The sequence below is a fragment of the Hylobates moloch genome, unplaced genomic scaffold, assembly GCF_009828535.3.
Source record: "Hylobates moloch isolate HMO894 unplaced genomic scaffold, HMol_V3 SCAFFOLD_1, whole genome shotgun sequence".
In the NCBI taxonomy this organism is placed as follows: Eukaryota; Metazoa; Chordata; class Mammalia; order Primates; family Hylobatidae; genus Hylobates; species Hylobates moloch.
In genome coordinates this window covers 210,271,184-210,284,277 of record NW_026652276.1, presented here as the reverse complement: position 1 = coordinate 210,284,277, position 13,094 = coordinate 210,271,184, and the positions used below count along the sequence as shown (strand labels likewise).

At 41.4% G+C, this 13,094-nt stretch overlaps 1 protein-coding gene across 6 annotated transcripts in view; it reads right to left on the bottom strand.

The window, feature by feature from the left end:
- Window positions 1–13,094, bottom strand: part of AHCYL2 (adenosylhomocysteinase like 2) — a 206,745-nt gene that overhangs the window by 3,968 nt on the left and 189,683 nt on the right. For all 6 annotated transcript variants that reach the window (XM_032761705.1, XM_032761703.1, XM_032761704.1 and 3 more), the window contains 4 exons: window positions 12,833–12,927; window positions 3,579–3,677; window positions 1,586–1,654; window positions 1,387–1,465 (listed from right to left, as the gene is read on the bottom strand). In XM_032761705.1, coding sequence (XP_032617596.1) covers window positions 1,387–1,465; window positions 1,586–1,654; window positions 3,579–3,677; window positions 12,833–12,927 — 342 coding nt within the window. The remainder of the gene's footprint in view (window positions 1–1,386; window positions 1,466–1,585; window positions 1,655–3,578; window positions 3,678–12,832; window positions 12,928–13,094) is intronic.

Sequence of the window (13,094 nt, the reverse complement as noted above, 5' to 3'; positions counted from 1 at the left end):
TTACTAACTCAGCTTTGAACCCTGCCTTCCAGAAAAGTGCGGGAGAGATGAAAGAAACAACAGGCATTAAGATTTAAAAGAAGGAATAGGATAATGTGGGAACTAAATAATGGGAAGCTCCAACTTGAGTTTTGCCTTGGACTCCATACTTTGGGTCATTTAAAACAACTAATGCCTGGGGAAACTTGAATGGAAAAACTAAGAAGGATACTAAACGGGATAAATGAACTGTTTGCTTTGCTTTTAGTACTCTTAATTCTTATGGGTTTCTGTTCACATTCTATTATCTGACTACATAGTACTTATTCATAATCTTATGTCATTTCCTACGTATTTGTTTGGTCTCCCAACTTCATTATACATTCCGTCAGAATATGGACTGTGCTGTTGCTTTTATATCCTTCTAAAGTGTCTACTAAAGGGAAAATATATCAACTTTTAACAGTTGTTATATACCTAGTGCTAAGGCAAAACAAAACCAGAAGCTCATTTATTACCTGATCTTTGCCTGAGTTTATAAACACACTGTATCAGTTCAGGTGCTTGAGGCAGGCTCTTTAAAAATTTAAGACAGGTTAATGTTTCTCTTATACAAAACACCCACATAACTAAATAGCTCCTATTCCACATCTCTCCTTTGGCCTGAAGCATTGGGATTGGTGTTGGAAGGTGTAGTAAGAAAGTCTTGGCCGGGCGCGGTGGCTCACGCTTGTAATCCCAGCACTTTGGGAGGCCGAGGCGGGCGGATCACGAGGTCAGGAGATCGAGACCACGGTGAAACCCCGTCTCTACTAAAAATACAAAAAAATTAGCCGGGCGTGGTGGCGGGCGCCTGTAGTCCCAGCTACTCGGAGAGGCTGAGGCAGGAGAATGGCGTGAACCCGGGAGGCGGAGCTTGCGGTGAGCCGAGATCGCGCCACCGCACTCCAGCCTGGGTGACAGAGCCAGACTCTGTCTCAAAAAAAAAAAAAAAAAAAAGAAAGTCTTGTGTCATCTGAGAAAAGTTTGGTAGGGGCTATTTGGCAGCCTAGAATTGGAATAAGTCAGATGTCACAAGGTAGGAGATGATTATTCTCTTTCAAGGGAGGATTTTTTTTTTTCTCCTTTGAGATTCCCACATAAAGATACTTTAAGAAAAAAAAAATCCTTAAAATTCACAGGCAGGTAAAATAAATCACAGCATAATGTCACAACTTCGCTAGGGCAACACATGTAGAAAATGGGATAAATAACTGGGAATGGCACCTAGGAATCCTAACTCCTACTTTACAAGATGAAGGTAACTTTTCTTCCCCATACTTAAGTAAATTAATGGCCCCAAACTTCCTTTAGCCTCAGACTCTGAACTACTTTGGTAAGGATGGAGATGGAAGAGTAAATACTTACCCATCTTCTTGGGCAACAGGTAGACATCCTGCTTATAGCGACCCTCAGGGGCATTGTAAAGCTCTATCAAGGCAAGAGCCTAGAAAAGTAGAGAGATGGATGCTGATGTGCCATTCATGGCAATCTACCCAAGCAAGTGAAACCTGGTGGGTCTGAGGACCCTCTCCAGACTACTGCTATCCCACTCTGGAAGCCTTACCTGAGTAGTAGCAGTGATTGACAGCACAAATGTAGGCACTGTGGAGCAGCTAAGGTTCAGCAGGCGGCCCTAGTGATCAAAGGTGAAGACACAAATGGATTAGGACAAACTCGCTGGTCTTTGAGAAGTGAGGGAAGAGAAGCATGACCGCCATTTTCCAAACACTTTCTGACTAACACTGCTGGAAAAAAAGCAGCTATTCAATATATAAGAACTAACTGACTGACATTTAAATGAAACCACTAAAATTCTGGAAAATCTGATGAAACTAATAGCTAAAAGATTTCTGGAATTATTTAAAAAGGAATACAGATGGTCATATGACACTGAGGCTTATGCCAAATATCAGTGTATTTCTCTTGAATTTTCTACTCTCTATAGCAAAATATCCTCCTTCTGAGGATTGGCATTCCTTTGAAAGACTGTCTTGAAATAAACAATGATCAGTCAAACCCAGGGACAATCTCTCCAGGTTGTGAGGAGAGATATCTTTGGACTTAGGAAGCTGTGATGATTGATTGATTGATTAGATGAAGTCTCCCTCTGTTGCCCAGGCTGGAGTTCCGTGGCATGATCTTGACTCACTGTAACCTCTGCCTCCTGGGTTCAAGCGATTCTCCTGCCTCAGCCTCCAGAGTAACTGGGATCACAAGCGTGTGCCACCATGCCCGGCTAACTTTTGTATTTTTTTTTTATTTTTTTATTTTTTAGTAGAGACAGGGTTTCCCCATAGCTGTGATGATTTTTGTGCTTCTCCTTCAGTTTGGTTCTCCTGAATTCAAAGACAGCATTGTCAGCCTTGTATTTTGAGTTGGTGATTCAGACAATAGAAGAACTAGAAATTGCCCCCAATGCCACCCTTTCCTATTTTGTTTCCTATGAAGCCTGACCACCTTTTTGCTCAACCATCTAGCCAAAAACACCCATGGTGCTTGCTTTTGTCACCAAAATTACCAGGTGGGACCTCCTAGGGCAGCTAGAAATAAGTCATCAGTCAGCAGACTGACATCAAAGCTATTAATGCATATTTGGCAATCTGCCCATCTCCTCCTCATATATACTCCTTCCTTGTGAAGAAAGAGTTCAGTCCCTTTACGAATGCCCTGAAGTATCTGAGAAGATGAGATAAAGTGAGGAAAACGTGAAGAGAACAGTAAGGACACTAAAAACCCCTAACTTATGGGCACCTAGATAAAGACAATGTATCTTTTACATTTTCATATTCAGGTTCTTTAATATAAAAAAAGAAAAAACCGACTGAAAATCAAAATTGAGAAAAGTATTATTATCCTTGATATTTTGGTATCTTTCTCTGAAGAAGAGAAAGCTTCAAGGTAAGAATAGAAGGCATCTAATATTATAGCTGTCAGGAATCCAGGACTAGGGAAGAGGAGCTTTTAAGAAAGGAAAAGTGGTCAAACACTGACATGGAAGCCAATAAAATCAAAGTCAGTAGTGTCAATGTGAGCTAGGAGCTAGGATGGGGAAATATCAATTGAGCAACTGACATCTAGGTAGGTACCTACTACACATCTGGCTCCATTCAAGGGAATGGACATTCAAAAACAGGGAATCTATTAGTAAAAACATACATTCCCAGAACTTGCCTAAGATAGTCCTGGTTACAGTCTGGGATATCTACTTTGTGCTTAGTGATTAAAGCATCCCACAAATGACATTATCTCTTTGTACGCATCACTCAAAGCGACACTGGTTCTCTCTGTGAATTCCTTCTACAGTAATAATTATCTGACTCAACCTGTGGATTGACGTGGAGAGACAGGATAATTGGTGAAAAGTGGGGAACCAAAATAGTTTCTTAATTGCTGAATGAAAAGATCTTTCACAATTAGAAGTAAAATCCATTGGGAAAGTAGTCAAACTTGTGCTTAACAGAGGAGTTGAAAGTATTCGAGAACATGAGGAGGAGGGGACCTGGGTATTGCAGTCTCTCCTGTTGTGGGGGAGTATTTTTTGCCAGTCTCAGCTTTACCTCTGCCAGCAGTACTATCCTCTTGCCATCAGGCCATATCACATGGTCAACTTGAGATCTCACTCGCTCCCAGGTCAGTTCTGGTGTCCGCAGACTTGCCTGGAACACATACAGCAAGTACAGCATTAGCCATAGCAAGCCCCACTGTGGGGACAGAAAGATGTTGAAGGGAGCCATTTCAAATAGCAGGTTGAAAGGAGCAACCAACATGCCAGATGGAGAATACCTGTCCTGTGTTGGTTAGGACTGTTCCATTTCAGGGAATTTAATCTGAGGCCCAGCCAGGGAGGGATCACTCAGGATGTCATTCCACAACATATACTGTGTGCCCACTCTCACAGTAAAAGGTGCTATGGGAAATACAAAAGAAACCAAAGACATGGTTTCTGCCTTCAAAAAGCTTGTACTTTAGCTGGGGACACAAAACAATACATATGTGAGAGGAAAAAAATGCCCTTAACATACTTACAAAGCAACATGCAAACAAGTGCAAATTAATACAGTGCAAACTGAATATACAAGTGGTGAAGAAACAAAGAAAAAAAGGAGGAACACAGCTGAGTGGGTTTAGTAAGAGGCCAAATGTCCTAAACATAGCATGCTGGGGCCCAAGGTTCTGCCCTCATATCCGAAGGTCCCAGGTTCCACCTTTTCAATGATGGTGGTTCACCCTAGTTACAGAAGCTTTGTGACCTAAGTGCAAATGTGAGGTAGCCTTTAAAGAAATGCTTAATGATAGAGTAAAGCTCCCAATGGCTCACCCTCCTTCCATTTCTGTATATTGTATATTCAGAGAAAATGAGAAAAAATGTTATGTTTTTTTAACAGCAGCAATCAAATAACAGCCACGGGGTGTAGACTTAAGACAACACCTTCTTTCTTCCAATAGGCAATGCCTAAAATAGAAAGTGAGTTCATATTCCAAAACTACCCATTGGCGCATTTGATAAAATTAAGAAGTTCTGCCAAATAGTTTTTAGACAAATAAAGAGAAACACTTTTAGTTATACAATAATGATTTACAGGGTACATACCATATTCTAGGCATTGTAGTAAAGAGCATGAATATAGATAAGACTGTGGATTCCTTTACTGGGCTGTGAGCCATTTATGGATAAAGACAGTATCTTCTTTTCATTTTTGTATTTCAAGGTCTATTTAAGCAAACAATGGGATGCTAAAGTTTAGAAATTCATGATTCCTATCCCTGAGGAAGTACCAATCTAGTGGGAAAGACATATACAATTATATTTCAGTGCATTCAGAACTATATTAATGGTGTGGACCATTTCTTTATTAGGTAGATGGGAAACACATACAATTTCTTGAAATGTCAAGTTTCATAAATTGGTTCAACCTTTCTACAGGACAATTTGGCAGCAGCTAGCAAAATTTTATATGTACCTAATCTTTGACCAATCAGTTTCACTTTTTTAGGGCTCTATCCAATAAAAACACTTGCTCAAGTTCAGAAATATAAGTGCCCAAGAATGTTCAATCCAGCCTTATTTGTAATAGTGAAAAATGTAAATAAATAAGGGAATGGTTAAGTAAATCAGGGTAGTTCAATATAATGGAATATTATACAACTCTTTTTAGAAAAGGTACTACAACAAGGAGCTCCAAAAAAAAGACAGACATACATGTGTTAACGTGAAAACCATTCACTATTCTTTTTTTTTTTTTTTTTTTTGAGACGGAATCTCATTCTGTCACCCAGGCTGGAGTGCAATGGCATGATCTTGGCGCACTGCAACCTCTGCCTCCTGGGTTCAAGCGATTCTCCTGCCTCAGCCTCCCAAATAGCTGGGATTATAGGCACCCGCCATCACGCCCAGCTAATTTTTGTATTTTTTTTAGTAGAGATGGGGTTTTGCCATGTTGGCCAGGCTGGTCTCGAACCCGATTTCAGGTGATCTGCCTGCCTCAGCTTCCCAAAAGGCTAGGATTACAGGCATGAGCCACCGCGCCCGGCCCACTCACTATTAAGTGAAAAAAATTAAGTTGCAGAACAATATAGTGTAATCTCAATTATGGAAGTTTTTTGCTTATTTTAAGCATATTTATAGTGTTTGCATTTTTAAACTAAGCAAGTATTACTTTAAAATTGGAATTTTAAAAAATAAATGTTATAAATAAATACTGTAAATATAAGGGTTAAACAGAACTTAAGAGAAAGGCACAGTGGTTCACGCCTGTAATCCCAACACTTTGGGAGGCCAAAGTGGGAAGATCCCTTGAGCCCAGGAGTTCAACACCAGCTTGGGCAACATAGTGAGACCTTGTCTCTACAAAAAAAAGAACAGAATGAGCTGGGCATGTTGGCTTGCGCCTGTAGTCTGAGCTACACGGGAGGCTGAGGTGGGAGGAATGCTTGAGCCCGGGAAGTCGAGTCTGCAGTGAGCTGAGATTGTGCCACTGCACTCCAGTCTGGGCGGTAACAGAGTGAGACCCTGTCTCAAAAAAAAAAAAAAAGAATTTAAGCAAACAGACCATTTTGAGAAGTTAAGGATATACAAAGTAGAATCCATTAGCCTTTAGAGCTTAGTACCATGGAGGGTAATAACCACAAAGAGATACTCTTGGTGACAATGGCAGTTTTTATTGGGATGACGGGAGTTTAAAGTATTTCAGGTTCTTAGTGTTTCACACCCCTAATCTTCCAGAGGCCAAGCAATCTTGGTGATTGGGAGCTAAGAGCTAAAACCCATCTTAGGAAGTATTCCTTGGGAAGAAAGATATGGCAGAATCAAGGAAAGGACACTTCTTACGAACATAAGAAAATAACCAATGCTTAGTAGAGGCAGTTTACTAGAGCACTGGAATGGCTATGCTGTAGGTGAAAGCCTGACAGTAAGTTTAAAAAGGAGTTTTAAGAGAAACTTGGTTAACTTATCTCTGCCACTGTCCAGGAAGCTCCAATAACCTGCCTATTAAGGCCTAGTCAGCAGTCACATTCCTCAAGAGCAGAAGGGTTTCCTACCTTACGGCTGGCACAGCTTGACAAGAATCTCTCTTAAAAACATCCAGTTGTCTTTGCTGTGGACCTATAATCACTAAACAACCTACTAGGAAAAGGGATTCCTGTGCAGACTACCTTCCCAAACCAGGTGTATATCCCACCATAAACTGGCCACTCATTATGCTTGCACAAATTGGTCTTATATAATTCTGAACAGTGCACACCTGATTTTTTTTTTTTTTTCAGGGAGAACAACTGTAGTTCTAGTCCTGTAAAGCACAAAGTCTCAGGTTAAATCATTCTTCGGCTGGAAAAAATGTTTAAAGCCTATGTACTTAATGGCTTGACCACCTGAATTGTGAAGCTTACAATTACACAGGCCTTCTATGTGATGCACATGGGTAAGCAGGTCTGCTTTTTTTTTGAGACGGAGTCTCACTCTGTCATCCAGGCTGGAGTGCAGTGGCGTGATCTCGGCTCACTGCAACCTCCGCCTCCCGGGATCAGGCAATTCTCCTGCCTCAGCCTCCTGAGTAGCTGGGATTACAGGCACACGCCACCATGCCCAGCTAATTTTTGTATTTTTAGTAGAGATGGCGTTTCACCATGTTGGTCAGGCTGGTCTTGAACTCCTGATCTCATGATCTGCCCGCCTCAGCCTCCCAAAGTGCTGGGATTACAGGTGTGAGCTACCACACCTGGCTGCAGGTCTGCTTTTAAGATAAAGCAAACATATAAAAGAAAGATATGGCCAAAAGGCAGTGGAGAGCATCCCTATCCCAGGTCCTTCAGTATTCACAGCATTCATATTTCTCAGAAAAAAATGCAGCTTTCTAAATGACCAACTCTTTTGATGAGCTACTCCTTCTTAAATATGCAGCAGGCAACATCTCAAGGTTAAACTATGAATTCCTACCAAAAAAGGAAAAAAAAAAACTCTTTAAAAATTTTGATTACTAAAAATATCTGGATACTTACCAAATCATTCTCCTACAGTTTCACTGAATTGACTGGTACTGATTTCCCTCTTTTTCTCACAGTGTGCATCCAATCCATTTAGCAAATTCCACTGGTCACAACCTATCACTTCTTATCACCTCTACCACTTGCCCATCTAATCCAAGCCACCACTTTCTACAGTCAGAAATACTGAAAGAACTTGCTGTCATCCCTATCATTAGTCAAGCTCCAGAGTGTTTTCTTTATACAAAGGCCAGAGTAATTTTATTTTTAGAGACAGGATCTTACTGTGTTGCCCAGGCTGACTTCTAACTTCCAGGCTCAAGCAATCCTCCCACCTCAGCTTCCTCAATAGCTGGGGCCTACAGGCATGAGCCACCACACCTGGCTTCCAGAGTAATTTTTAAAAACCTAGGTCGGCTGGGCGTGGTGGATCACGCCTGTAATCCCAGCACTTTGGAAGGCCAAGGCTGGTGGATCACGAGGTCAGGAGATCGAGACCAGCCTGGCCAACATGGTGAAACCCCAACTCTACGTAAAAAAACACAAAAAATCTGCCGGGCATGGTGGCGGGCGCCTGTAGTCCCAGCTACTCAGGAGGCCGAGGCAAGAGAATTGCTTAAACCCAGGAGGCGGAGGTTGCAGTGAGCCGAGATTGCACCACTGCACTCCAGCCTGGGCAACAGAGTGAGACTCTGTCTCAAAAAATAAATTAAATAAATAAATAAAAACCTAAGTCAGATTTTGTCACTCATCTATTCAAAACCTCCCAATGGCTTCTTTCAGAATAAAATCTAAAGTCCTTAACATGACCTGTAAAGCTCTACATAGCCTATACCTCCTTGAGTTAACTCTTCTCCTCACCCCCTTGCCCAGTGTTCCTACTACAGTGACTTCTTTTCTTTTCCTCAAACACATCAAGCAGGTGTCTCCCTCAGGGTCTTTTACCTGCCATTCTCTCCGAACAGAATGCTCGGATGGCTTGCTCCTTTATTTCATTCAGGTTTTTTAAAGTGTTATCTCCTCAAAGAGACTTCCTTGACTACCCTAACTAAAATGGAATCCCCAATACCCTTATCTTGCTATTTGTCTTCAACATTAAGCGCTAACAATAACAATCTATTTCTTTATTATTTGTCTCCCACACTAGAATATATGCTCCCTGAGAGACGGGATATTGTTCACTGTCATTTGTTTAGTAAATTGGTATCTGGCACAGAGCAGAGCAGGTATTCAATATAAATTTGCTAAACACTGAATAAAAATTCGGTTTCAATTACTAGTTGAGTTTGATATTTCCTTGAATTTCATTTTACATGCCCTGTGACACTATCACTAAAGGTTGAATAATTTAACTTTTCAAAAGTTCCTCTGAGCATCTCCTTTTCTGGACCATTTAGCTTAGCTACATACCTTCCGCCAAGAAGAACACAAAGAGAAGTGAGAGATGGCCCTTGGCTCATGTGACTGGTAGATATGGGGGCCACCTGGCAATACTTGCAAAACTTGGTCTAGTCTCAACACAGCAACCAGGGCAGTCCTTTTAAAATAAAAGCCATCCTTTAAAAACGTAAGTCAGATTATAAATCCTCAACAGCTCCCTAGTTCTCTCAGGATATAATGAGGAGTTCTTACAATGGGCTATGAGGCCCTCTAGGATCTGGCCTGTTACCCCTCTGACCTCATCTTCCACTCTTCCTTGTCCTACGCTCATTCTCCTCCAAGCACACTGGCCTCCTTGTTGCTCCTCAGGCTAAGCACACTCCTGCCTGAGGGCATGTGTACTGGTCTTTCTCTCTTCTTGAAATGCTGTTTACATAAAAATCCACATGGCAAATTCCTTCCAGTCTGCCTCAAACATCATCTTTTTTAAAAAATTTTTTTTTGCTGGAGTCAGGGTCTCACTCTGTCACCCAGGCTGGTGCGCACTGGCACGGTTTTGGCTCACTGCAACCTCTGCCTCCCAGGCTCCAGTGATTCTGCCTCAGCCTCCCAAATAGCTGGTACTACAGGTGCAAGCTACCACACCCAACTAAATTTTTTAATTTATTTTTATTTTTTGTAGAGATGAGGTCTCACTATGTTGCCTAGGCTGGTCTTGAACTCCTGGGCTCAAGTAATCATCCTGCCTTGGCCTCCCGAAGTGCTGGGATTACAGGTGTCAGCCACCAGACATCATCTCAAACATCATATTCTTTTTCTTTTTTTTTTTTTTTTGAGATGGAATTTCGCTCTTGTCACCCAGGCTGGAGTGCAATGGCGCGATCTCGGCTCACTGCAATCTCTGCCTCTTGGGTTCGAGCAATTCTTCTGCCTCAGCCTCCTGAGTAGCTGGGATTACAGGCGCCCACCACCACACCCAGCTAATTTTTTTGTATTTTTAGTAGAGACAGGGTTTCACCATGTTAGCCAGGCTGGTCTTGAACTCCTGACCTCAGGTGATCCACCCATCTCGGCCTCCCAAAGTGCTGGGATTACAGGTGTGAGCCACTGCACCCGGCCCATCATATTCTTAATAAGGGTCACAGCTTGATCTATTTCAAATTATAATCCAGTGCTCAATTCTCCCACCATGCTCTACTTTTTTTTCTGTGGTGCTTTTGCCTTCTAACATAGTATAAATTTTACATATTTATTATGTTTATTGTTTTTCTTCTCACTAAGATATAAGCTCCATGAAGGTAGAAATATTTGCTTGTTTTGTTCACTGACTCCAAGCATTTAGAACAACACTTGGCATATAGCAATCATACAAAAAATATTTGTAATTGAAGGTGAAGAGTCTTCTGGTCTTTATCCTGGGAGGTTACTTATGTCTAGGCTGCCTCTGAAGGAGAGATTACCATCATGATTTGAAGTTAATCCACAAGTCATGAGGAGATAATAAATACAACACACAGGAAAACAAAACAAAGAAAACTAGACTAGGAGTAAAAAAACCCCTGGATTTTGTGCACTGGTTTCTTTTTTCTTTTTTTTTATTTTTGAGATGGAGTTTCGCTCTTGTCGCCCAGGCTGGAGTGCAATGGCGCGATCTCAGCTCACTGTAACCTCAGCCTCCCAGGTTCCAGCAATTCTCCTGCCTCAGCCTCTGGAGTAGCTGGGATTACAGTTGCGCGCTGCCAAGCCCAATTAATCTCTGTATTTTTAGTAGAGACAGGGTTTCATCATGTTGGCCAGGCTGGTACTACAGGTGTAAGCCACCACACCCAACTAATTTTGTTTTTTTAATTTCTTGTAGAGATGAGGTCTCACTATGTTGCCTAGACTGGTCTCGAACTCCTGGGCTCAAGTAATCATCCCGCCTTGGCCTCCCAAAGTGCTGGGATTACAGGTGTGAGCCACCACCCATGGTCTCAAACATCATATTCTTTTTCTTTTTTTTTTTTTTTTTTTTTGAGATGGAGTTTTGAACTCCTGACCTCAGGTGATCCACCTGCCTCAGCCTCCCAAAGCGCTAGGATTACAGGTGTGAGCCACCGTGCCTGGCCTGTGCACTGGTTTCATTTTGAATCAAATATATGCCTGACAAGGTAGTTAACTTCTTAGTTTCCCAACTGAAAATTAAGAATAAGAATAATGCCCCATGGAGTGGTCAAAAAGAAGAAATGAGATAAAGTAAAAATACAAAAGGTATATGACTGCATTTGGAATTATTTTTATTTCAGAGCGTCTTGAGGGTTTAGAAAGGAAAATTCCTTCCCCTTCCCTTCCTCTGAAGATTTCTCATTAGGGCCCAGGGCATGACATGAATACTTCCCTTTAGGCCTTTCCCCTTTGGGGGCTCTAGAAGCAAAGTCATCCAGGAAATGAGAATCATTTGCTGGATAGTTTTAGAAATACTAATATCCTTGATCATTCAGCAAAGAGGCAGTATGGCACATAAATGAAACTTAAGCAAAAGAAAAATAAAGAGCCAATTACCAACTAAATTGTTCACTGTAAGCAAAATATCATGGTAAGAGAGAGTAATAAGGCCATACCACTCAGACACCCTAGGGTAGAAAGAGGCTTTGGTAGGTTGTTCTGCCAGCTATTTTTAATAATGGAAGAATAGAGCACAGAATTTAAAAGGGAAACTATATATAATAAATATTATCCAATAAGCTGTCAGTACATCAGCTTGTCCTTACCTGGCAATGCTGAAGCTCAATCAGAGCAGCCTTCAGTGGAGATGAAAGCATGCTTTGCTTGAGCCAGTTACCCAGAGAGAAATACAAGCGTGCCATAAAAATGCCAGAAAAATTTAAAACCAGAGTAAAAGTCACACTGAGAGATACTTTGGTAAGTCTGAAAAGAAATAACACTTGGCTGGGTGTGGTGGCTCATGCCCATAATCCCAGCACTTTGGGAGGCAGAGGTGGGCAGATCACAAGGTCAGGAGTTTGAGACCAGCCTAGTCAATATGGTGAAACTCTGCCTCTACTAAAAACATAAAAATTAGCCAGGCATGGTAGCGGGTGCCTGTAGTCCCAGCTACTCTGGAGGCTGAGAAAGGAGAATCGCTTGAACACAGGAGGCAGAGGTTGCAGTGAGCCGAGACTGCGCCACTGCACTCCAGCCTGGGCGACAGAGCGAGACTCCGTCTCAAAAAAAAAAAAAAAAGAAAAACATTTCTATTAACTATTACTTGGGCAACTTAGTACCAAGTGCTATTTTGGATTGGAAAAATTTAGGGTGAATATAACCAAATTAGAGAATCAAAGTGATATATTTTCCAGGTTTGAAGAACACATGCTACTACACAATGGTGCTGGATTGATTATGACACCTGCAGACACAATTACTACAGTTTGGAAAACATGTGAGGGGTGACCTCGCCCAATAAAAGAGAGGGATAAAAGAAGAAACCACAGTATTTGATACACACAGTCAATCCTAAGCAACATAATCATCCCAGCCCATAGATTTCTCTCCCTTATTTCCCCGGACCAACCTACTTATCTCATCTTTATGGTAAAACCAAACACCCCCAAAATACTGACTATCATAGTGATTCACATTCAATGTATCACTTAGCTTTGAGTTTGTATCATTCATTGTAGTTTTGAGTTTATCTTGCTCTCAATCCTAAACATAGAGATAAGGCTTACGGTGTAAATAGGTATCGAGCTTGAATAGAAGATGACAATCATTTAGAATTATTAAATTGAGATGAAGAAATTTACAGTCTCCAAAAACACAGGCTATAGGGCTAGTAAGTGAAAAGATGTGGACAACTCTGCCAGGATAGTCATGTTTAGGATGGCTTGTGACCCTGCTCTCTCATTTTCCAGTTTGTTCCTTGTGAAGGACAGAAAAAAGCCCCCAGTAATGAGCTACTTGATCTTACCACGTCAATCTCTGTGTTGGAATGTCCCATGTTACAAACGATGCAGCTATTCTTCATACGGTCCAAGTGCTCTCTGGTTACCACATTCTTGTTACCTTAAAAACAGAAGAGAGGTTTGAGCAGCAGTGGAGAAAGATAATCCACAGAATGAGAAAATAAATGTGCAAATCATAGAACTGATAAGGGACTTGTTATAAGGAATTCTTACAACCCAATAAGAAGAAGGCAATTTAAAAATAAGCAGGCCAGGCCAGGCACGGTG